General features: G+C 36.6%; 1 protein-coding gene across 2 annotated transcripts in view; it reads left to right on the top strand.

Moving 5' to 3' along the window:
• The window catches only part of PTEN (phosphatase and tensin homolog), a 90989-nt gene extending 65945 nt beyond the window's left edge, over positions 1 to 25044 (top strand). For both annotated transcript variants that reach the window (XM_045877736.3, XM_064594566.1), the window contains 4 exons: positions 10782 to 10923; positions 15880 to 16046; positions 18790 to 19014; positions 21535 to 25044. In XM_045877736.3, the coding sequence (XP_045733692.1) occupies positions 10782 to 10923; positions 15880 to 16046; positions 18790 to 19014; positions 21535 to 21720 (720 nt within the window). In that variant the 3' untranslated portion in view covers positions 21721 to 25044. The remainder of the gene's footprint in view (positions 1 to 10781; positions 10924 to 15879; positions 16047 to 18789; positions 19015 to 21534) is intronic.
• Positions 25045 to 25728: the final 684 nt, after the last annotated feature.

The following is a 25728-nucleotide window of genomic DNA, read 5'->3' on the forward strand; positions in this document are numbered from 1 at the left end:
GGGTGTTTAGCTGTTACATTATATCAAGATTCAGAGTTAAGTAATTTAGCCAAAATTGATCACTTTTTAGCATCTTGGAGTCAAAATAAATCATTGAGATCTGTTGTGCTTAGTTCATGATTAATTAATATACCCAGACCATTTTTGGATGAATTATTCACAGCTGTGGTCTAAAGCAGTATCCTAATGTGCTCCTACCTTCACTTCTGTGTATATTTAAAAAGGCAAAAAGAAATTTACGAGCAGATGCTGTTGATGAAGCTGTATTTTACTAATGGTTCCATTTGCATTTTATGTTGAAACAGTGTTAGAAAGCTAGATTAAAGGGATAAAGATTATGGGCATAAGATTATGAACCTTTTTTGGCAGGAATTCTTCTTACTTTAAAAATGATAAAACGGAGGCCCAGAAAGGTGAAGTGCTTTGATTCAGATTATTCAAACAGTTAATGATAGCATTCAGAGTAAACTTTGAGTCCCCTGAACATGTTGAACTTTTTAATTTACTATCCTGGAACTGCAAAAGAACTTTGAGGCTGTTCAGAATTAATCTCTGTACGGGGACAAGCTCTCCCGAAATGGGCCTATTTTGAAAAGGCTCCTCAGTTTATACCCTTTTGTACTGATGCTCAGGCATTTAGTGGCCCCTGACTTAAGTACGATAAAGGCAGTTTGAAGTTGTTAGTCTTATAAATATAATGCTGAAGGCTTCCTTTAAATCTTTGAAATTTAATTGTCTAACAGTTTTCGAATATATCACGTTTACCTAATGGTTCAGGTGCTAGTGAAATAATATATTTTTAGCCTTTAATAAGTATAATTTCATCATGAGAAATGAGCTAAGCTGAACATGGTAAAGCTGTTGTTATACAACTATGGAATTCTTCCAGGGAAGTAAGTATCCTATAGTAAATATAATTGATTATCCAAAGTAGTTTTATTCTTGAAACACCTGCTAAAAATTTATCCTCTTGCCAGTATTTCCTTTTAGGTTGAATCTATAGATTTGCATTTGAATCTATAGATTTGCATTATAACTGTGAACCATTATTACAGGAGATACATAGATTTTTATCAATTTTTCAGTTTATATAGCATTGATTTTATTAAAACTGTCTTTAATGTGACTTTGCTTGTATCCTTAATTTCAGTTGTAGGGAAACATTAAGAAGAAAGTTGTGTTCTGGTGACATTTCTATGGAAGGATATTGTTTCTTTTCCTCCTCCTCTTTCTCCTCTTCCCTCCTTCCTTCCCCCCCCCCCCCCGCCTTTTTCTCCCTCTCTCTCCCCCTGCTCCTACCCCCGTTTGTTTTGAAGAAAGAAGAGCCAGTTCTCATGTTTAGTGAAGAATTTGTGGACTTGGCAGGGACTCTCCTCAAAATAATCTGGTGCAGTCTGCCATTCCCTCAGCAGACTCAGTGCAAATTAGATGGCAGAGTGGTGAGTGCCTGCCGACCAGACCGTGTGCTGTTGTGATAGTTATGCCCAGATAACACCTGAGGCTTTGAGGGCTGCAGAGAAGTCAGAGGACAACTGATACCTCCTCTACAGAAGCATGTTTCTGAGAGCAGAATAACTGCCAGAGGGAAGGAAGAGTCCTTCTTGTATTCAGTAATTTAGAAGGCAGCTCTGTTACACTTCCCTAGGAATCATTCCTTTGCAGATTTGGTCCTTTTACTTCATGAGTGAAACAGGCTGTCAGCAGCTCCCTGTCCTGCCCCCCAGGAGAGCCTGGTGCAGCTGAACACCTCCCAGGGCTGGTTCCTGTCTAGTCCTGTGCTTCAGGCTGTCTGCACTTAACACTTACGTGTCAGAATGGGAACGAACTCACAGCATTTATTGTAAACTATGAATAAAAGAGTTAAAGCGTCCTACTAATGCTGGTAAATATATATTTTGGAAAGATACCCCAAATTTCTGAATTCAGAGGCAAACTTTTGTTACATGACAAACTTACCCAGAATTTCTGCTACTCTCTCTTTTCCATTGCCTTCCCCCTTCTAGAGTGGTAGCAGATAAAGTAAGCATTAATCTTTATTTTCTTTGATTAAACTTTTAGGAAAAATATTTGAGCTTTTGGTTTCTTTTTTGTTTTGCTTTCAAAGCAATTATTATTAGAGATAAAATTCATATATATTATGGTCTCTGTACATGGGTTCATTAGCTTATCTGTAATGAACTTGAACTTTCTAAAAATAATAAATATTAACTTTATTCTAAGTGATCCCAAGAAGAGGAAATTTTCTAGTTTCTCTGAGGAATGAATTTTTATGTCCTAATCATATAGTCAGGTTACTTTTTTCTAGTTACTTACTAAATTTCCCCATATGGTAACCTAATACAATTTTCTATTTTTTCTCCTCACTTAAACTATAATTCTTCTCATTTTCAGTAAAAACAAAACAAAAAGAACTCCTAATATAACATTCTAATTTTTCTAACACATTAATTCTTCTGGGCTAAACTGTGTTCCTCTAATGCATGGTATTTACGCCTGTTATACAATCTGTATATTCATAAAGTTATATGTAAGGATTTATACCTTGAAGGACTTTAGTAATGATTTAGTTCAGACCAGTTCTAATATAAATGATCAAATAAATCTATAAAGATCAGTCTGTCCTAGGTCATTGTCTGTGTAATGAGTCAAAACTGTCTCCTAACCTCAAATCTAGTATTCTTTCTACAGACTGTGTTCGCCTGTCCAGATTATTCTTCTGCGTTATTTTGATCCCCAAAGTAGAAACTTAAAAAAGAAAAAAAAAAAAAGTAGCTGTATTATACTCTGTCTCAGTTTCCACTCGCAGAAGCCCAACTCAAAAGAGCGTAAACACAAGGAGACATTTATATTGGCTTATATAACCTTAAAACCTCTGGCTCGGACTTAGATGCTTAACAGGTGTCGGTGATCTCTCTCTCAGCTCTCTCCTTTGCTCTGTATGTGCTTTCTCTTCAGGCAGGCTCCTTGCAAATAATAGCAAGGCATGACTCCTAGCAGCCCCAGGGTTACATCCTGGCTACTTTAGCAACTGCAGGAGGAAGAGAGCTACAGTTTGAGCAAACATTCCTAGATTAGGTTCTGATTTACCTGGATTAGGGCATGTACCCATCCCTGAACCAAACATTCTGGACATATATCTGATGCTGAAGAATAGAGCCCATCCCACCTCCATAAAACCACAGAGGGAATGATAGCTTCCCACAGGGCAGAGGATGCTGTGTGGAGAGAACTGTGCCAGGTGTCTGCTTTGTATTATTCTGAAGGATTCTGTGATTCATGCAGCACTATTGTTGATACATTACTTACCATTAGTTTCATGGAACTGAAGCACTGTAATACTCTAAACTTTGGAGGTTCTTCATAGATGGGAAAAATAGTGCTCAAACAGGGCGTGACTTCTTTCATATGACCTTGTTAGTTTGTGTGCTGTTAGTAAAACCCAGGACATCAGAGTATAAAGTTCTAGAATCAGCGTCACATTTAGGTTCAGGTCCTGGTTTTGAACAGGATAATTATGTGCCCTGGGACTGTTTTCTTATCCTTGAAATAGAGGTGATAGTATCTGTCTTATAAAGTCGTGGTAGTATCGGGGATATATGTAAAATGTCTGGCACTTAGCTTAATATGCAATAACTACTGCTGTATGTCATCGTTGTAATAATAACCATTCCTACGAGCTATATTTCTCTCTTTGTTGAATTACTTTCCTGTAATAATCTTGTTGTGAACATTCTGAAACATAGATTTTCAAGCTTCAAGCAAACACTATTATTTTAAAACATCGGCATTATTTCTGAGTTTAGAAGTGCCAGTGGAAAGTTTACTGAAGTAGAAAATTACTTCTTTAACTGAGGAATCTAGATTGTGAAATCATCTTAGAGAAGATGATCTGAGGGTCCTGATGCACAGAATATGAGCAAAACATTACATATCTTGTGTTGTGGTATCCAGGTGGAATTCTGGCCCAGAAGTACTATGACGGTATCCCAGGTTTGAAAGATGTGTATAACCTAAACTTCTAAGTTTCTGTTTTTAAGAGATTAATCATATACAAGAGACTTACATAAAACAACTCAGGTTAGAAAAATAAGTGGTTCATTAAAGATACATTGGGCAAAAGCAGATGACAGGATATCATTATCAGAGTGCATTTACAACAAAATGTATAAAACTAGATCAAGAATGTCATTTTATATTAACACAGGGTACACTCCACAACGAAGACTTAGCAGGTATGAACTCTTATGTGCTAAACATAACATCAAATACAGTAAGAAAAGCTGGAAGAAATGAAGAAAAAATTGACAGAAAAGCAACAATAATAGGAATCTTTAATATACTTGAAGATCAAGAAGGCACAAAATAAGAAGATATATAGATGGCTTGAGTAATATAATTTAAAAAAAGCCCATAAAATGTATCTTTTTTCTTTTCTTTTTTTTGTCATCCGTAAAACGGTTACCAAGATTGATAATTCATTAGGCCAACTACAAAGAAAATCGAAGCTCCCAAGTAGAAATATATAAACCCCATTCCTTGATTTATAATTCAGTATAGCTAGAGAATTTTTAAATACATAATTTTGGCTTTTTGTCTTTTTTTTTTTTAAAGATTTTATTTATTTATTTGAGAGAGAGAATGAGAGACAGAGAGCACGAGAGGGAAGAGGGTCAGAGGGAGAAGCAGACCCCCCCCGCTGAGCAGGGAGCCTGATGCGGGACTCGATCCCGGGACTCCAGGATCATGATCTGAGCTGAAGGCAGTCGCTCAGCCAACTGAGCCACCCAGGCGCCCCTTTTTGTCTGTTTTTTAAAGATTTCATTTATTGATTTGAGAGAGAGAGAGAGTGTGTGTGTGTGTGCAAGTGGAGGAGGAGCAGAGAGAGAGGGAGAGAGACTCTCAAGGAGACTCCACACTGACCTGGAGTCCGATGCGGGGCTCAGTCCCATTACCCTGAGATCATGACCTGAGCCGAAACCAAGAGTTGGATGCTTAACTGACTGAGCCACCTAGGTACCTCCAGCTAGCGATTTTTAAAAAACGTTTAATCAAATCATATCAACCATTTGGAAATGTAAAACTAGTTACTTAAATAATTTGGGGTCAGTGGGGAAAATAGAAATATATTTTAGAGATTATTAAGATAATAACCAGTAGGAGAGAGGGATTAATAAAGACGAAAATATAAATTGTGAATTAGCAAGCAGTAAACCATTTGAACTAATAATTTCAAACACTGATTGTATGAAATTGCCAATAAAACCAATACATGTCTTTTAAAGCTCTTTTCAAGGAAAAAGAAGAGAAAGGGGAAACACAAATTATACATTAAATTTGAGAAAGGTGATACAACTACACTGTGGAGGTAACTAAAAATTATATTTCGGTCTGTGCTAATGAATTTGAAAATTTCAGATTGAGAAATAAGCAATTTTCAATGAACAAGGTGAAATCCAAAATTTGAACAGACGATCCAAGAATGAAAATGTGTAGGGGCCCTCACGATGTACTGAATCTGAATTGTATTTCAGGTGGCTGCTGTCAGACCTGGAAGTATCGAATAATTCTGTTATTTAAGTTGGTCTAGGTGTTAGAAAATATGTAAAACTTCCCAGATGACTGCTTGCAGATTAATGCCTTTAATCTGATAAAGATAGCATACTTTAAAAACAGCAAGTATAATATGGGAGAAATTAAGTACTTTCGTTTGGCCAAAAGTAAAAGCACATTCAAGGGAGTTGTGCGAGGTAAGAGTGGAAAAGAGGTTGGGCTGTATTTTTATGTTGTTATGGAATTACAGTGTGTGATAAGTTTTCTTATTTGAGTAGTCACTGGGAAACCATTTAGTATTTTGAATTGTTAGTGTGATTCATCTTACACTTTTATAAAGTTAATCGAGGAGTGGGTATAAAAATAGGTTGGAGAATAGATAAATCAGAGGCTGGTAATCATTTGCCTGTTGCAAAATTGCAGGAGGTGATTGAACTAGAATGGCCACAGAAAACTAGAACTGGTATTTTGAGAGGTACGTCACTAAGTCTGGATTTTGGCATCTGAGTAGATGTGTAGAAATCTAAGAGTGTCCTAAATGAACTTAACCGCTGGTGTGCTTTCCATGTTGTGTGGACAGTGTGTGTGTGTGTGTCTGTGTCTATGTATGTATGTATGTACTGTATGTAGGTGCCAGGTAATTGATCTGCTGACCAATCTCTGCCTTTACTCTGTGGCCTGGGCCTTTGCTGTAGTGCTGGAATTTCCTTACTCCTCTCTTCTGTAACCTTGGGTAGATTGCTACTTCCTCTCAGATTGTTTCCTTTACTCTAGCAGGAAGAAGATGGCAGCATCAGTGGTTGAGTATAAACTCTGGAGTTGGAGTACTAGGGTGAAACCTAGTTTCATTACTTATAAGAGGTGTGACCTTACCTCATCTATAAAATGGTGTTACCAGTAATACCCACTTCATGAATACTAAATTATACTTATGAAAGTACTTAGAACAGTGCAAAGAACATGGTAACAGTTCAATAACCAATAGCAGTGATGGTATTAGAAGAGGTTTTGGGCTCAGATGCTGGGGAAAATAGTGAATATAATTAATAGAAATAACAGAGGTTGGTCCATGCAAGAATAGGAAAGCTTCAGTTTTTGGATATGTTGTGTTTTAAGTGCTTCTGAAATTTCTGGGTAGAAATGTCCAGCCACGTTTTAGAAATTCTGGACTGGGAGTTGGAGATAAAGTCGTATTGAGAGACACAGGTTTTGGAGTTAATGTGTAAGATTGATAATTAAACTACTACAACAGAGAGGACTGACAAAGAGAGGCTCACTCAGATCAGATTTCTGAGGTATGCTTACATTTAGGGAAAGAAGAGAAGAGATAGCCAGTAAGGGTAGGAGAAAACCTTCAAGAGTGTGTTCTAAGATAGAGGCAGGGAATTTTCAAAATGGCAGCAAAAAATGATTCAGGATGAGATAAGAAAATAGTAGGAAATGACTGTTAGTGACCATTAAGAACTAATGACCATGGGGCGCCTGGGTGGCTCAGTCGTTAAGCATCTGCCTTTGGCTCAGGTCATGATCCCAGGGTCCTGGGATCAGGCCCCGCATCGGGCTCCCTGCTCCACAGGAAGTCTGCTTCTCCCTCTCTCACTCCCCCCTGCTTTGTGTTCCCTCTCTCGCTGTGTCTCTCTCTGTCAAATGAATAAATAAAATCTTTAAAAAAAAAACCAAAAAACTAATGACCATTAAGAAATCAGCCTCATAATAACATTCCTATGAGCTAAGGAGCAGAAGCTTACCTTTCAGAGTTTGTTTATATAGAGAAGGAGGGTGACAATTTGAGAGAGATACAAAATTTGGCGAGAGTGTGCATTTTTGGTCCTTGAATTGTTTTGGATAAAGGACAAGGGTTACCTGAGCTGATTATTAGGAGGAGACAGGTAAAACAAAGACAAATGCCAGAGAGGGGATAATTAATAGAGCACTTGCCAAAATGGAACCTAGGCGAACATGCAGAGGCACTTTTATAAAATATCAAGAGTGAAAAAATGTTAAGATGGGAGAAGGGAATTTTGAGAGTGTCCACACTGGATGACCTCAGGGTTCCCAGTAAAGTAGGAGCTACATTCATTGAGGGTGATGTCTGTCTGAGACAGGAGAGAAAGACAGGTGGGTTGAACAGAGTGCAGAAGTCATCGCTCAGTTTAAGGTTTGGAATGAAAGAGATTGGGAGTCGTGGGCAAGACTGAGTAAAGGCAGTAGACCTTGGGAGGAGCACCACACATCTTCCCGGGCCCCATCCTGGTCTGTGAACATAGGGAATCGAAGAAGCAATGGTGGCCTTTTGAAATGATGCCAGGAATGTGGCATGAAGTCAGCCTGAAGAAGGCCAAGTGTAGCTAAGATCAGAATGTTTTAAAAGTTACCTCTGGAAAAAAGGTTAAGAATATAAGTAATTTTCTTCGCATTTAGAGTGGAAAAGAAGAGTCATTAATGGTAGGGGGTGGATACTTTGGGGGTACAGTTATAGACCAGTTTAACTTAAATGTTCTTGGTTAATTTAAATGAAAAATGGAAATTATGAAAATGTAGTTATTTTTTAATCTCCAAGAGCTTTGAAGTTCAGCCCTCTTTTCATATTTATAAAATAAATTTTTGAAGATCATTAAAATGTTCATTTCTTAGGTATTAAAAGAGATTTTTAGTCTTTATAGTCAAAATGCTATAGTCAAATGCAACATATATATATAGTCAAAATGCTATAGTCAACATGCACATAAACCATTGTTTTCAGTATATGCATTCAGGAAATAAAATATTTGAAGTGTTATAAATTGCATTGTCTATTTAGTATGGGAATTGTATTCATTTTATTTCAAAATCTAGATTACAGTATGATTCATTGTACCGTTGATTAAGTTTGAGTAAGTCTGCATCGTGGTCATGAGAGATGAGACAAGAGAAAAGGACACACTAATGCCGGTGGTCCATACATATTTGAGACTTCCAACTCTGTTATTTCTGCGAATCTGAATGCATTGTATTTGAGGACGCTGCTAGGTAGGAATTGCAAAGTTAAGCTACAGAAGCCGAATTATGCATAATTTGATAGTAAAGGAATTAATTAAATTTAAATTGTGCTTTTCAGTCTTTTTCTTTGAATTGTGTCAGTAATTTTGTTCAGCTTATATTTACACACAAATTATTCGTCCATTATTGACATCTAGTAGATTCATACATTCTTTCACTATACATTTGCCTCACCTTTTTGGTAAGGATTAACTCAGTATATAAAAAACTGCATTATAGATGTGCTACCAATCACTTGCTACTTGAGAAAAATTAAAGCTTTGAAAACCTTTTAATTATTCATACAAACTTACACCAAGAAGATAAAGAGGAAAAAAATCATCTGTCATTCCACTAAACCCCAACAAATAACTTGGCAGCTTTGTCTTCTTATACACTCCCATTGGTTTAATTTTTTGAATTTTTAATTAATTTTATTTAATTTTTAGACTAAATCATAAATTCACATGGTTCAAAAAAGGTTCCTTCCTGCCCAGCCATCGTCCATCTGCTATTCTCCTCCCACCTGCTTTGCAATTGTGTTTTTTATCTTGATAAATATGAAAAGTTGTTTACTGAAGTAGCTACAGTACACCATTTTAAATTTAAACACTTTTTATTAATAATGATTTTTAACATTAGTTTTTTGTAGGAGCTTTTCACAGTAATACTATTTTACCACCGTTTCTTTAAGAAAATACTGTACACAGAACCAAAATTCCAGTTCTCCCAAAATTATACTTCAAATGTGGGTAGGATTTCTAGAACTGCTAATTAGGATTTGTGTAACATTTTGTAGGTTTAGCATGCGTTTGTGTAACTGCATTTAGTGTTGACTCCTCATGAGAATCCTGTGAAGAAGACAGGGTAGGTATTAATTGTCTTCATTTTCCTGAGGAAACAAATTAGAGTTGGTGTTTTTGACTGTCAACTTTCAAATCCAAGTATTCTGATTGCATGGTCTTTGCACTATAGCCAGAATCTTAAATCATTTGTCCTTATTTGAAATGGCTTTTATCCATTTTTTGACATTTTATGTATTTTTTTAATTGTAATGAAATCATGCTAAGCTTTAAAAAAAAAAAACCCCAAAAAACAAACCTGAGAATACTGGAGTGAATACCTGTTTACCTGCCATTCTGTGTATCTGTCTTTAAACTCACATTAACATACTTTATACTTTCCATTAGAGGGAAGAAAAGCATTTGTGTCCAGAGTGTTTAACACATGGGGAGATTGAGATGCCAATAATAATTTTAAAATATTGCAAATTCTTTTTTCTCTTGAATATACTTTTAAGCTTTCTGTAAGTCACTTTTAACTGTCAGACGTCTTCATGTTACTACTCGCCTTCTATTTCTAAGTGAAATGCTTGAATTTTCCTGAAGTTACACACATCCTAGGAAAGGAGACCTCAGACCTCATTTATTCAGCAGCATTAATGAATGCATGGCTGTGCACACTAGATTTTTTTCTTTAGATAAGGGTTTTTTCTAATAGCACATGAATTTTATATATATTTTTAGCATTTGTAATACTGAAATTTCCTCAAACGTTATGTATATCCCTGGTTTCTTCCGCAAAGAGATGTATGTAGCTTGGGGACATCTCTTAAGTACTCTGTTATAGAATTCTTGCATACATTTATGCCAGCCACATATTCCTGTTTTTCTGGGGGGTCCAAGGCCATCATTTTTTGCTGGTGCTATTTCTGTGTCTTAAAGGCACTATGCCTTTATGTGTTCTGCTGATTCTGAGAGACTTTTGCCTAAAAAACAAGTAACCAAGGTTTTGAGGAATTGTGTGTTTGATAAAAGTCCATAAATTTTTGCAGGAAGCCCTGTGTATAAAGAGCACGGCTGTAGTGCAGATGCCTTTGACCGTTATTTTGGATATGCAGAGGCCTTTGCTTACTGGGTACGTGGGTTGGAGCATTGTGGTGACCATTGAATAAATGAGGGTATTATGATAATTATATTTTAAGGGAGAAAAGTTATTCTGATATTTTCCTTTGTACTGATGTTGCTCTGATTTACTCTGTTGTCGAGCTGGATTTAAATATTAATCATTTAAGGTCAAATTTCTAATGTATATATGTTCTTCAGTGGGTACAACCCAGTTACCGTAACAATTTAGTAAAATAACTATAATGGAATTTTTCTTTTGAATTTGGCTTTTCTTTCTTTCTTTTTTTTTTTTTTTCTGTCCACCAGGGAGTAACTATTCCCAGTCAGAGGCGCTATGTGTATTATTATAGCTACCTGTTAAAGAATCATCTGGATTATAGACCAGTGGCACTGTTGTTTCACAAGATGATGTTTGAAACTATTCCAATGTTCAGTGGCGGAACTTGCAGTAAGTGCTCTAAATTCTCATCCTTCCATGTATTGGAACACTTTTCTGAACATAACTAGACGTTTACAGAAAAATCTAGAAAGAAATTTACCACACTTAAATTTATGCAGGGGTATATATTTCTGAAGTATCCAGACTAAATAAGTAGCTCAGTTGTTCAGCACATTGGGCTAAGGAAGTCAAGAGCAATGGGTTTTAATGTCTTAGAAGCCAAATTATATTTATGAAAGAAACATTCTTTGCTGCATCTACCAAATGCAGCCTGAATTGTGACCAGATGACTAAAAAACCCATCCCAGTAGAGATCCAGCATAGAGTAGCAGTGGGATTCATTAGTTTCCTGGTGTGGGGGCAGGGACCAGTTCCTATCTTAGGAAGACTAGATAGTGGTAGTAATGGTGACAGGGACAGTAGAAAGGAAGGGAAAAAATTATAAGACATGGTGACCAGCTGAAATACGTTGAGTGAATAGGGTTGAGTCAAAGTGTGTGGAGTATTAGAGACAACCTGGATTTAGATCCAAGTTCCAGTCCTAGCTCTCTCATTACTGGACTATGTAACCCCAGGCACACCATCTACCGGTCTTTATGTTTGCTTGTCAAAATGAAGATATTTTGAAATCTGAAACTTTCTAGATACGTACTAAATAGAGATCATGTCAGTGATGTCTGCCTCTCATTGATTTCTCTCTTACCCAAACTTCTGTGAGCCTCCCTCCGTCATCCTGATCCTGTTCTGCTTCTCTGCCGTTCTTGGGTGGAGTTCTTAGCTAGGCTGATAGGAGCCTTAATACTTAATACTCAGACCCAAAGCAGTTAGTCAAGAGAGAACGCATGGAAGGAAGTATTATCCAGCCCTGTAAAAGACCAAACTGTTGCTGCTTTTTTCTGTAACAGAATTTTATATTAGTTTCTGCCTTGGTAGTGATCAGTCATGTTTTCACGTTTAAGAAATATGTTTCATTTATTCAGAGTGCAATTTCATAGTTTGTAGATAAGAGACCACTACAGTATTTCTTTGAATACCTCTAATAATATTTCAGTGAGATTTTGTAATTTGTTAGTGATTTTAGTTTTTAGTTTTAAGTTTTGCTTCTTGAAAATATTTATGTAATTAAAAAATTTCTCTCCCTAAATTAACCTATACTGAGGAAATTAATTTCTTGGTGGTGTTTGTCTTTTTCAGTTAGGTGTCCTCATCATGTCTTCATCATATCTTTCCTGTATTCTTAGGGCTGGACACCTTTATCACAGGCCACAAATTTATGAATAGAGCGTGTTATAGGCTTCTCAGAGACCTCATTGATGCTGGCGTCATCTCAGTGCGATTTTTAAAGGTGCTGGTAAAAGGCCCAGCACGGGGAGTGTGGTCACAGGCACTGCAGTAGTGCTCCATGGGGACAGGTGGTGGCTCCGCTGGTGGGGAGCTCAGCACCGTGTACACACTTTTGGGAAGAAACTAATGTCACATTGTGTGTCAACTCTACGTCAAAAAAATAATAAGGTTCTTGATAACTTCTAAATGCAAGGCACTGGACTGTCAGAGGTGATTGACATAGGAACTTAACACATTCATAGAGGAGAAGGAAAAAGGAAGAAAACATTCCTGCTCTTCCTGTAGGATAAATATCAGGTGTAAGGGCCAAAAGAAAGGTATAACATATTAGGGAGATAAGGGAAAGAGAACATTCAGTTCAGTAATCTTCCTGTCTAGTTTAATTTTTTTCACATTGACTTCTCTAGCAAAAATCTCCTATCAGTTCTGCTCTGCCTGCCTGGAGTTAAACATTGTGGTGGATTTTTGTTCTGTTTTTGTCTCTTTTCAGTATTATATTTAAACTTTAAAAATTACTGACTACTGAAAACTTTTTAATCTTTACTAAGGAATTTTCTAGTTCTCCATTTATGCCCTGTGATTTCATACTGTGTCATGAAGCTGTATTATAAGTAATACATAATTGAATGGGAGATTATATGTATAAATTATAAATGGTGTCTTCAGAAAAATAAAAGTTTTGAGGGTTGTCAGATAGTTGCATGGAGCAAGTCCAGCTCTTCTTTGAACAGTGGAGAAAGCATTCTGTTTAGATTGGCATTAAAACTGAAGGAAGTGCTGGAGGCCTGACTTGAAGTACAGCAAGCAGTAGGACATGAGCTGGACCCAGGGAACAGAGTAGGGTGGGATGTGTGGCCGACTGTCAGAGGACCCTGAATGGGGATGGCAGACTAGATTTGATAGATGCTGTGGCATCATTGACAGTTTGAGAGGCTTAGGCTCTGTTTTAAGTCTGGCTGTGTAGGAAGTGGTGATGGGGAACCAGGGGTGGAAAGGAATCCAGTTAACGGGATTTGCTGTAAGCCAGATGTGCTTTGCTAAGGCAATCAAATGGGATTTGATTGCTCTTTCCTTTGCCGTTTCTGTCTAAATATTTTGTCAATTTTGATTCTGGACACATCAATAATTCACAGAAAAGGGAAGAAGGAAAAATGAATCTCACTGAGACTTGGAGACATGATTGTTTTTGGTTTTAAACATGTTTCGGTCAGGTGAAGGTGAGCTGTTCACATGAAGATCCTTAGTGGGTTCTTGAAAGTGTGGGTTTGAATCTTAGGTGAGAGTTAGATCTGGTATTTGGGGAAGCACCAGGCAATAGACATAGTAGTTAACTAGCCCTCTGTGTAAATATGGTATTGGGGCTAGAGGAGGGGAAGGCTCAGGGAAACAGAGTGGGAGGACTGAGACACGGCGAGTTGTGCGTTTGGGTTCAGGAGGAAGGTTGGGGCCAATGAGGAAAACGAAGTCGCTTCTGCAAAGTTGTCAGAGGTCAGCAGCTGTTTTCTTATTGGATTATTGTCCTAATATCCCTAAGTAAAGGAAAAGTTACTATACTCTTTACATCGAAAAGGGTTAAAACGTTAGTAAAGGATGATCACTGTGATTTTTCTCTCAATACTCAATACAGTATATCAATATGCCTATGTCAAAACAATTTAATCCTGACTTTTGTTGACCAGGTATTGACTTGTCATTTCTTTAGAACACAGTCAGTCGTATCAAAGAGAAAATACCTGACCTGTGTCTTAGAAGTCAGCAGAACTGTACTGATGTTGGACTTCTGATAAGTTAGGTCTTAGAGATCTAAGATGGGAAATTCATATTGTAAAGGAAATGATTTTCTTTAGTGATTTGAGGAAATCTTTTCCACTTATTTTTATTAAAACTTTTTTTTTTTTTTTTAAAGATTTTATTTATTTATTTGAGACAGAGAGAATGAGAGAGAGAGAGCACATGAGAGGGGGAGGGTCAGAGGGAGAAGCAGACTCCCTGCCGAGCAGGGAGCCCGATGCGGGACTCGATCCAGGGACTCCAGGATCATGACCTGAGCCGAAGGCAGTCGCTTAACCGACTGAGCCACCCAGGCGCCCTTATTAAAACTTTTTAACTTAGTTAAAGTTAAATTCTAAGTAGCATGATTTGTAATTAGTTTATGAATTAATTATATGGTTCTCGAATTCCTGAAGATGCACATTTTAGATGTAGTTTAATTGAAATCTGGCTTATACCGTTAATATGCCTTTTAAAGTTCTAAAATGAGGATTATCAGATTCTGAACTAGTGGAGTCTTAATAAGATTACAAGGCATATTCATCCTGGCTGATTTTTATCACAGCTTTGAAATCATACCTTTTTGTTTGCTTTTTCAAGCTAGAGTTTCTAGTGAAATTTTCAGAATCACATAGTCTTGTAAAATGGCTTGCTGTACTTTGAACCATTAGTCAAGGATGCGGAAATTATTGACAGATTGTTAGTGTAATGTTTCCCCTTTTTGGAGTGCCCTTTTTCTTGTGATAAATACCTCACAGATTCATATTAGAAAAACCCAACAGGCTGTTATCAAACCTACTGTTTATTATGGGAGTGCTGATGCTGCTTTAGATACTGCACAGACGAGCTGGTATGTGTTTATTAAACTGGAAAGTGCATCTAGCTTCGATAAGCCTTTTGCCTTTTTCTCACTTGCTGGTCACATTGATAAATAATGTGATACTTCTTTTTGCATCTTTAAGGATGATGCCTTTTAGTGTTGAGGATTTTATGACTGTTTTTATATATGTGTATATTTTATACATAAAAATATATGAAATATACATGATTTTTCATGTACCTTTTGCAAGCTTGGGATTTTATTTCTCGATTGTCTTGGCATATTTCCTTCAAGACCCACTTCTTATTCATAAGGTTAATCACTAAAACATACAATCCTTTCCTTTATTTTAAAACAGACAAGGGCCAAAGCCAAAATACTTGTTAATGAAAATGGAGTGTGTTTTGGAGGGAGGGGGATTTTGCTGCAGTTTGTGCTTGAGTCTGTTGTATTTCTTTGCAGACATTTCAAATCTCTTCCTGTTTCTCATGATGATGGCTTTATATCCCTTTAAGAAATAAAATGTGAGCTATAGGTAAAATAAATAAATAATCGTTAATATTTTTATAAATATTGAGTCTTGTGTTTATGGAATAAATAGATTATATTCTCATGCATCTTGTGAACATGCAATGATTTGTATTTTGTGGGTTTTGTTATGTGGTAGAGACATTAAAATACTGCAGCAAATATCTATTTTTAAAGTTACTTTTTACGCAGTTCATAGATGTGCCAGAAAATTATTTTAGCATTTTAATTATAAATCTAATTTATATTAGATTTTTAACATTTTAATGTTAAAGTTTTGCTGTTATTGTAGTGCCAGAAGTCTACTGTTGGGACTGATTATACTTTTTGACTTTGTTTTGTTTTGTTTTGTTTAAATATTGATTTGTTTTAGATCTGGGTTACAGATGCAGAATCACTAATTTGTGTGTATTGCTAATATTAACTATTAAAATGGTTTTTGACAGTTTGACACTTGAAGGCATTTCCTCTGAAGTGATGCTAACGTGTGTTTAACCATGCAGATCCTCAGTTTGTGGTCTGCCAGCTAAAGGTGAAGATCTATTCCTCCAATTCAGGACCCACACGACGGGAAGACAAGTTCATGTACTTTGAGTTCCCTCAGCCTTTGCCTGTGTGTGGTGACATCAAAGTAGAGTTCTTCCACAAACAGAACAAGATGCTAAAAAAGGTTTGCACTTACCTTTTATTGGGAAGAATATCCAAAATCGCCATACTTTGAACAGTAACCTCAGATCTTTTGCTTAAAATATTTGGTTAGGCAGAAATCATTCTTAAGGAGAGCTTACAGGATAATATTTTGTGACTGACAGTCTAATGAATTATAATTGGTTGTCTGTTAGATCTGCACATGCTTTGCTTACTGTAACACTGATGAGCCATTATAATGGTAAAAAATCTTGTTAGAGGAAAAGTCCTTATGTCATTATAATTTGAGATGAATTTTCTTTAAGTTGGGTTATGCAGAGAAATTTCATAAAAATATTAAAGATTACATACCCCATTAAATCAGTTACCGTCCTTTTAGACAGGATGATCAATTACCGAGAAAAAGTTAGCAAGGGGCCATGAGTTTGTAAAAAAATTCATTTATATGTATAAATAAGATCTGTTCCATGGTCTTGTGTAATGACACAAACCACTTTTCCCCTATTTTGGTTTATGTTTCCTGAGAGTACATCATTTTATATTTAGCTTTCTCAAATTTATTGAATTATTGCGAATTTTAGTTAGGAGAGTGATAAAGTATGCAAAAGAAGTAATAAAACATGTATTAAAAATGTACTAAATATGCAGCTTTAGAAAGTTAGTGAGGTTTGCATATTACTGAGCCACAGAGAATTCAAGAGCTCATTCTTAAACTATCTTGGTCTAAAATACTAAGTGTGAATATTTAAGGTGAGTGCGCCTAAGGTGCAAAATTTGGGGTTAGTAATGAACAAAAATACTAGCTTTGTATGTTGTTACTGCCTCATTAAACATATTGCTAATCTTTAGACATTCTCAGTAATGGGACTGATTTAGTTTTCCTGATATTTAGCTTTAAAAAAAAAATAAGAGGAAGTTTCATTTATTACAAAAATTTTAAACTCTACCTTGACTTATCTGAAGAAATACAATTTCCTATATCCAGAATCCACATAGCTGGGAAATTACAGCATGTTAAACAGGTTTTTTCACCAGAAACCCATTTCCTACCTATTCTATATAAATGATAGTTAAATATATCTCGATAACTTTGGAAAGTAATTTTTAAATAGTCCAGGGAGCGTTAGCCGGTGTTTAAGTATTTTTTCCCTTCTATTCATTATATGACTGGTACATGTAAAAGTTTATTTATTTTTTAAAAAGCATTTATTTATTTATTTAATGTGGGGCTTGAATCCATGACCCTGAGATCAAGAGTCATACGCTCTACCAGCAGAGCCAGCCAGGTGCCCCTAAAATTTTATATTTTACTTTTAAAAGTAGGCACCTGCATCACTGTCTCCCTATACCTTTAGGAGTGCATAAGTTCTTATTTTCAGTTATCATCTGTACATTACTTTAATACATACAAAACTGAAGATTAGATTAATATTTGTAATATATCTGTATCTGGGATTACCTTACATATATTTCCATTTTATGTGATTTTCCCTGCCTGTTATAAATGTTGCTGTGATTTAAACAAAAACAGGTTTAACATAATCAGTACCGATACAGAATCCACATTTTTGGAGATTTAAATAGTACTAGCTTATGTTCTTCTGACTCTAAGTAAGCAAAAAATAACTTTGCTAATAAAATAATTAAAATTAACAAATATGTCTTTTTAAAGTCTTATATGTGAGATTGCTAGGTACTGTTAAAAGATAAAAAGACAGTTAAACGTAAGATACTTAAGGGTCTTCCCATCTTCCTGGGAAAATAGCAAAACTCGAAGGTAAATTAAAATAAAAAAGTTAATGGCAATTTAAGGCACCAAATAAGATGTCACAAAGCTGCACATCATTAACTGTCACGTGATCCATGTAGGCCAAATTCCAGTCATTAAGAGAAGAGAGAGAGAGAGAACATTTTCTTGTGTTGGTCAAGAAAGATTTGAAGTGATGAACTTCTGATGTGTTTTTTTGATTAAGAGGACCTCGTATTATTTGTAAGGAGTAATTTTTTTAAAATAGGCATTTTTAACATAAAAAAGTCAGAATTGCTTGTCTTCCTTCCCCCATATTCTGAACATTTTCAGACACACATATTGTTGTGTAGGAAACTGGAGCCACTTAGAGTTTGTATTGCTTCTGAAGTAGAAATGGATCTGCCTTGCTTCATCGGGAAGTTGTGCTGACATTTCAAGAACTTTTGTTAAAGTAGATTTTGTAATGGATAGCTTTTTTTAAAGATTTTATTTATCTGAGAGAGAGAGAAGGATTCCGGGTAGGGGTTGCAGAGGGAGAAGCAGACTCCTCGCTGAGCAGGGAGCCTGATGTGGGGCTCGATCCCAGGACCCTGAGATCATGCCCTGAGCCGAAGGCAGACGCTTAACCGACTGAGCCACCCAGGCGCCCCTGAAATGGATAACTCGTTGAAATAGAACATTAAACCCATTTTCATACACACATACATACAAACTCAAACATTTTTTTAAAGCTTATATTAGACAAGAAAGGAAAAATTTTAGCTAAGGTTTTAAAACAAAAGTAAGTTATCTTAGAACTTGTGGGATTACATTTTTCGTCTAAAATTTGAACAAAAGAATAAATGTATGTGACTTAGATGCAACAGGTAACCCACAGCTGCCAAATATAAGTCTGTTTGTTTATCTTTATTCAAACATGTGGCTTATTTTATTGACTTCTTGGGGCAAATGTTGAATATAGGTGATATATTTTCTTATTTAAAAAAATTTTTAAATTTGTCTTTTTTTTTTTAAGGACAAAATGTTTCACTTTTGGGTAAACACATTCTTCATACCAGGACCAGAGGAAACCTCAGAAAAAGTAGAAAATGGAAGTCTATGTGATCAAGAAATTGATAGTATTTGCAGTATAGAGCGTGCAGATAATGACAAGGAATATCTAGTACTCACTTTAACAAAAAATGATCTCGACAAAGCAAATAAAGACAAGGCCAACCGATACTTTTCTCCAAATTTTAAGGTCAGTTAAAAACATTTTGAGGAATTAGTGGGTGGCTCTGTGTGTGTGTGTGTGTGTGTGTTTTAAATGTATAGCTGGTGAAGGACTTGTGTGACTAAGTTTTAAATTAAATTAGGTATTATTTAGAAGCAATATTTAGGTATCAGTAATGAGGGTTTCTAACATGAATGCACACAGAGTCAAAAAAGGCTGCTTTTCTCCCCCGCCCCCCCGCCCCTTCTTTGTTGTTGTTTGGTGAAATCTGGGGCAGGGGTTGGGAAGGGGAGTTCAGTTTATGGGATGTGAAGTAGGAATGGGGGAAGAAAGAAGTAAAAGGGAACTCAATTATTTGGGAATGATTCATATAGAATGTTCTTAACTGTTCCTACTTTTGTCCCCTTCCAATTTATTCTGAGCTCCTCAGAGTGATCTTAAAATAAACGTGATTGTGTCACTCTTGTCTATACTTTTTAAAGACCTTGTGGTTTTTTTATATGACCTACACGGACCTACATAATTCAGCACAGGCTTACCTCCTGCATGAGCTCTAGCCACATTCTCCTCCTGCTCCGAGATTCATTTTTCAGTTCTTCCAAATGCTAAGCTCCTTCTGCCTCCAGTCTTTCCAGTTCTTTTTCTCTCCCTGTACCTCTCCACCTTCCGCCTTTCCCTTGCCTTTCCCTCATTTGGCTACCCTTTCGTGTTGTAGCCTTCACTTCAGTCTTGGTGCTCTGAAGCCCTTCTCCGATCATTCTCTTGTGTTACTCCCTTTCTAAAGCCCTGTCTGCTTCCTCATATTATGGAGTTATTTGGGTCGTTACTTTTATCTATATGTGATGTGTGTACCTGTTTCTATTCCTGTGCATTTATAAGAAATTTCCAGGAAAAAAAAAATCTGATTTGTCAATATTTCCAAATGGTAGTTTGCCCTTTTTTCCTTCCCCTTTCCGGTTTCTCCTTCTACCTGATTTCCCCTCGTCCTTTCACCATACCTGCCTTTCTCTTTTCAAAAATTCTCTCTTACTTGTTTTGCCTCATTCCATCTTTATAATATGCAGCAGGCCTACCCATAGCGGATAAGAATATTGTGAGTAATCCTAAAAATAAGGGGGAGGCTACATATTTTAAGTGAAAATAAATCCAATATTAAGTGCCATTAGATCTTACATTTCTTTTAAGTGGTTAGAAGTGTCTTTTAGAATCCACGGGTTTCCACTGACTGTGTTTTACCTAAGTCTGCATTTTCCTTAATTGTTAGCTTTTATAGTGTGACTTCTAGTTTTATTGTTTTTTTGTTTTAATATTACAAGAATATGTATTTGTGATTACAAATAAAAACTATTTCAGTTATCAGTAAACAAAGACCGTGGTAAGTGCTTATGAACAAATGAAGCAGAGGTGGGATAGAGAACGATCTTGGTGTGTGTTTTAGCTGGATAGTTAAGAGAAGGCCTCTCTAGCAGGTGACGTTTAATCAGAGGCCTAAATGAAATGAGTGAGCTGTACAAATATCCGGGACAGGAGGGAAGGACAGATACAAAAGCCCTGAGTCAGGAATGATTCTACCATGTTTGAGGAGCAGTAGATAAGCAATCGTTTTGACTAGATCACATCAGTCTGAGTGTGAAGACATTGGTATGTTTTTAGCACGGAAAGATGTCATCTGAATTTTGTCTTTAAAATGTAGTCTGGAGAGGAGGTAAGAATGGAACTGGGAGGTGAGGTGAGAAGCTGCTGCTGGGGTTTAATGCAGATGAGAGGTGGTGGCTGCTTGGACTAGTGTGGCGGCAGTGGGCACAGTGAGAAGCTGTCAGAGGAGGTAGAGAGGGCATCGTGCAGGTGGACCCAAAGGGATCTGCTGATGGAGGAGGAGGATAACGGGGAGGGGCTGTAGATAGAACAGAAGGAGAATCTGATTGAAGCCTCATATCTACTGCCGGCTGCCCTTCTGGGCCTTAGTTTCCTCTGCTTGGAGATGGAAATACCTGCCTCACTGAGCTGTTCGCAGTTCTCTCAGCGCTGCCTGTAATGGAAACCACTGTCTGATGTTCTTAAACTTTAGGGCTAACGGGATCCTGAACATCACTGTTGGTCAGTGTTTTTATAATGTAATACTTTGTTTTTGTTTAGTAGTATTTGTATCAGAAGATACACTGAGGCTCAGACAGGTCGTAAGTGCAGTATTCTTTTGGAACTCAGCTATTTGTACGTGGAATTTTGTGATTGAAAATATATTTTGTAAACGGTCAATGAACTTCAGTCTTAGGGCATTTCTTTTGCAGAATTATTTAGTTAATGCTTGCAGCTTATGCTTACTAAAGTCTAGCATATTAACATCCCAGTGTATCTTTTCAGTGTGTAACAAGAAAACCTAGGAAATCCGAAGAAGGGGGTCATCTAAAAGATAGCTGCCTTTTCAAGATCCTATTTGTCATCGCATTTTTTAAAAACGAATCTGCTAAAAATACGTATATTTACTAAGTCATTTAAGATTAGTCGGCTTTCTGGATTTCCCCTTTAAACCGCCTCCTTCTTCTCCAGGTGAAGCTGTACTTCACGAAGACGGTAGAGGAGCCATCAAATCCCGAGGCTAGCAGTTCAGCCTCTGTGACGCCGGACGCTAGCGACAACGAACCTGATCATTACAGGTACTCGGACACCACTGACTCTGATCCAGAGAATGAGCCTTTTGATGAAGATCAGCATACACAAATTACAAAAGTCTGAATTTTTTTTTTAATCAAGAGGGATAAAACAACATGACAACAAACTTGAATAAACTGAAATTGGACCTTTTTTTTTTTTTAATGGCAATAGGACATTGTGTCAGATTACCAGTTATAGGAACAATTCTCTTTTCCTGACCAATCTTGTTTTACCCTATACATCCACAGGGTTGTGACACTTGTTGTCCAGTTGAAAAAAGGTTGTGTAGCTGTGTCATGTATATACCTTTTTGTGTCAAAAGGACATTTAAAACTCAATTAGGATAAATAAAGATGGCACTTTCCCATTTTATTCCAGTTTTATAAAAAGTGGAGACAGACTGATGTGTATACGTAGGAATTTCTCATTTTGTGTTCTGTCACCAACTGAAGTGGCTAAAGAGTTTTGTGATGCACAGGTTCACATCCTACCCCTTTGCACTTGTGGCAACAGATAAGTTTGCAGTTGGCTAAGAGGAGTTTCTCAAGGGTTTTGCTACATTCTAATGCATGTATTCGGGTTAGGGGAATGGGGGGAGTGCTCAGAAAGGGATATCTGTCATGCTGGACTCTGGACCATATACCATCTCCAGCTACTTCACGCACCTTTCTTTAGCATGCTACAGTTGTTAATCTGGACATTTGAGGAATTGGCCGCTGTCACTGCTTGTTGTTTTGTGCATTTTATTATTTTTTTTAAAGCATATTGGTGCTAGAAAAGGCAGCTAGAGGGAGTGAATCTGTATTGGGGTGCAGGAATGAACCTTCCACAACTTCTTAAGAATCCACAAATGAAGGGATATAAAAATAATGTGGTCATAGATAAGAAACACAGCAACAATGACTTAACCATATAAATGTGGAGGCTATCAACAAAGAATGGGCTTGAAACATTATGAAAATCGACAATGATCTATCAAATACATTTTCTCAGTTGTAACGAGTGCTCCATCTCCCGTGTAATCAAGGCCAGTGCGAAAAGTCAGATGCTGTTCGTACCGACATCAGTCAACCACGTACACTTACTTTATTAGTTTTCAATCATACACCTGCTGTGGATGCTTCATGTGCTGCCTGCAAGCTTTTTTTCCTCATTGAGTATAAAACATTTTGTAATGCTGCACAGGAAATTTCAATTTGAGATTCTACAGTAAGCGTTTTTTTTCCTTCAAAGATTTATGATGCACTTATTCAATCCAATAGCTGTCAGCCGTTCCGCCCTTTTGACCTTACACATTCTGTTACAATGAGTTTTGCAGTTTTGCACATTTTTTAAATGTCATTAACTGTTAGGGAATTTTACTTGAATACTGAATACATATAATGTTTATATTTAAAAGGACATTATTTGTGTTAAAAAGGAAATTAGAGTTGCAGTAAATTTTCAACACTGCACAAATAATGAGGCATTTACTTTTTCAGTAGAAATTGTCCCACATAACGCTTTTATCGATTTTTATTGAAAGAATAGATTTTTTTTTTTAACGTGCAGTGTTGAATCATTTCTTCATAGTGCTAGACTTAGGACTAGGGCTTCAATTTCACTTCTTAAATATCGTATATTTGATATGCCCAGACTGCATATGATTCTAAGCAGAATACAACTACTATTGTAAAGCTAATGTGAAGATACTATTTAAAAAGAAGTTTTTTCCCCCAGAAATTTGGTGTCTTTCAAATTATACATTGACCTTGAAACATTTGAATATCCAGCCAATTTACTCCTTAATGGTATAAAATCTCATTTTCAATAACTTATTGGTGCTGAAATTGTTCACTAGCTGTGGTCTGACCAGTTAATTTACAAATACAGATTGCATAGGACCTACTAGAGCAGCATTTATAGAGTTTGATGGTTAAATAGATTAGGCAGAACTTCATCTAAAATATTCTTAGTAAATAATGTTCACATGTTTTCCATACCTCATCAGTTTCATTCAACAAATAAAGTTTTTAAATTTTTAACAAAGCTCTTAGGATTTACACATTTGTATTTAAACATTGATATGTAGAGAATTGATTGACTGCTCATAAGTTAAATTGGTAAAGTTAGAGACAACTATTCCTAAGATCTCAGCATTGAAATTTATATGCCACCTTATCTTTCATAAAAGCTGAAAATTATTGACTAAAATGAAAATCAACTATTCGTGTTTTGATGATAGTTATTAATACTGTTAATTTGTTACAGTTTTGGGCACGGTATATTAAAACATAATTTGTGTTGTTCCAATATGTAACATGGAGGGCCAGGTCATAAATAATGACATTATAATGGGCTTTTGCACTGTTATTATTTTTCCTTTGGAATGTGAAGGTCTGAATGAGGGTTTTGATTTTGAATGTTTCAATGTTTTTGAGAAGCCTTGCTTACATTTTATGGTGTAGTCATTGGAAATGGAAAAATGGCATTATATATATATATTATATATATATAAATATATATTATACATACTACTCTCCTTTATTTCAGTTACCATCCCCATAGAATTTGACAAGAATTGCTATGACTGAAAGGTTTTTGAGTCCTAATTAAAACTTTATTTATGACAGTATTCATAATTAGCCTGAAATGCATTCTGTAGGTAATCTCTTTGAGTTTCTGGAATGTTTTCTTACTTAGACTTTTTGGATGTGCAGCCGCTTACATGTCTGAAGTTACTTGAAGGCATCACTTTTAAGAAAGCTTACAGTTGGGCCCTGTGCCATCCCAAGTCCTCTGTAGCTCCTTGCAAACATTTTTTTTTTTTGCCATAATTATTACAGGGCAGTTGAATACATAGCATCCCCGTTCTTTGCTGTGGCACAGGTTATAAACTTAAGTGGAGTTTACCGGCAGCATCAAATGTTTCAGCTTTAAAAAAATAAAGAGTAGGGTACAAGTTACATGTTTAGTTCTAGAAAATGTGTGCAATATGTTCATAACGATGGCTGTGGTCGCCACAAAGTGCCTCGTGTACCTTTACATACTGTTGACGTGTCATGCATGCAGACGGAGGGGGTGGGACTGTGCTCGGGAGTGGGGGCTCTCGCCGCCGCGTCTGGCGGAGCGGCCTTCCTCCCTGCCGGTTCGCAAGTTCAGTCTGTTTCCATAGAGAATCTATATACTCAACATTTCAGTCTGTTAAACAGCCTTACTCTGATTCAGCCTCTTCAGATGCTCTTGTGCTGTGCAGCAGTGGCTCTGTGTGTAAATGCTATGCACTGAGGATGCACAAAACACGATGTGTGCGGGATAATGCCTCATACCAATCAGATGTCCGTTTGTTATTGTGTTTGTTAACAGCCCTTTATCTCTTAGTGTTATAAACTCCACTTAAAACTGATTAAAGTCTCATTCTTGTCATTGTGTGGGTGTTTTATTAAATGAGAGTATTTATCATTTGAATCGTTTAAATTTATTGACATTTGCAATAATGGGCAGCCAGATGTGATTCTCTGTAGCTCCCCCCCCCCCCCCCCCGTGTCCTTCAAAGCCTGCAGTTACAAAAACATGGGCCTTTGTCAGCTTGGGAGTAGAGTGTCTGTCTACTCATGTTTAAGAGAGGCGCTTTTTTTTTTTTTAAGGGCCTTAACACTTAATAGTTTCTAGCACATTAAATAACACTTGAATCCTGAAAAAGTTCAAGATTCTTGAAAAACTGTCTCCCCCCCCCCCACTAAGCCAGATGTGTGAAAGATCATTCCCCAGCGTGGATTTGGTACTTCAGATTTCAACTTGGTGACTTTTCCATTCTTTATGATTCCGTAGACTGCCATCGTATGGGAAGCCTCATCTACTCATTGTGACTTGTGCCATTTAAAAATTGATAGTCCCGAGTAGTCTCAAAGACTCTGTGTACTTGAGTTAATCCCGTGTCTTCTAATATTCGTAAAAGCTTAAAGACTAAGGCATATCATCCTTTCAACAGAGCATAGTAAGATCTAGTGAGTGACAGTGCAGCTTGTACAGATGTTTGGAGAGTTTGGAGAATAAAGCAGATCACGTATGTAACAGTGAGATTTAATGTCATTTCAGGTTTACATTTCG

This window comes from Mirounga angustirostris, unplaced genomic scaffold (assembly GCF_029215605.1).
Source record: "Mirounga angustirostris isolate CCGP_5_RB_7025 unplaced genomic scaffold, mMirAng1.0.hap1 SCAF_6, whole genome shotgun sequence".
Classification (NCBI taxonomy): domain Eukaryota; kingdom Metazoa; phylum Chordata; class Mammalia; order Carnivora; family Phocidae; genus Mirounga; species Mirounga angustirostris.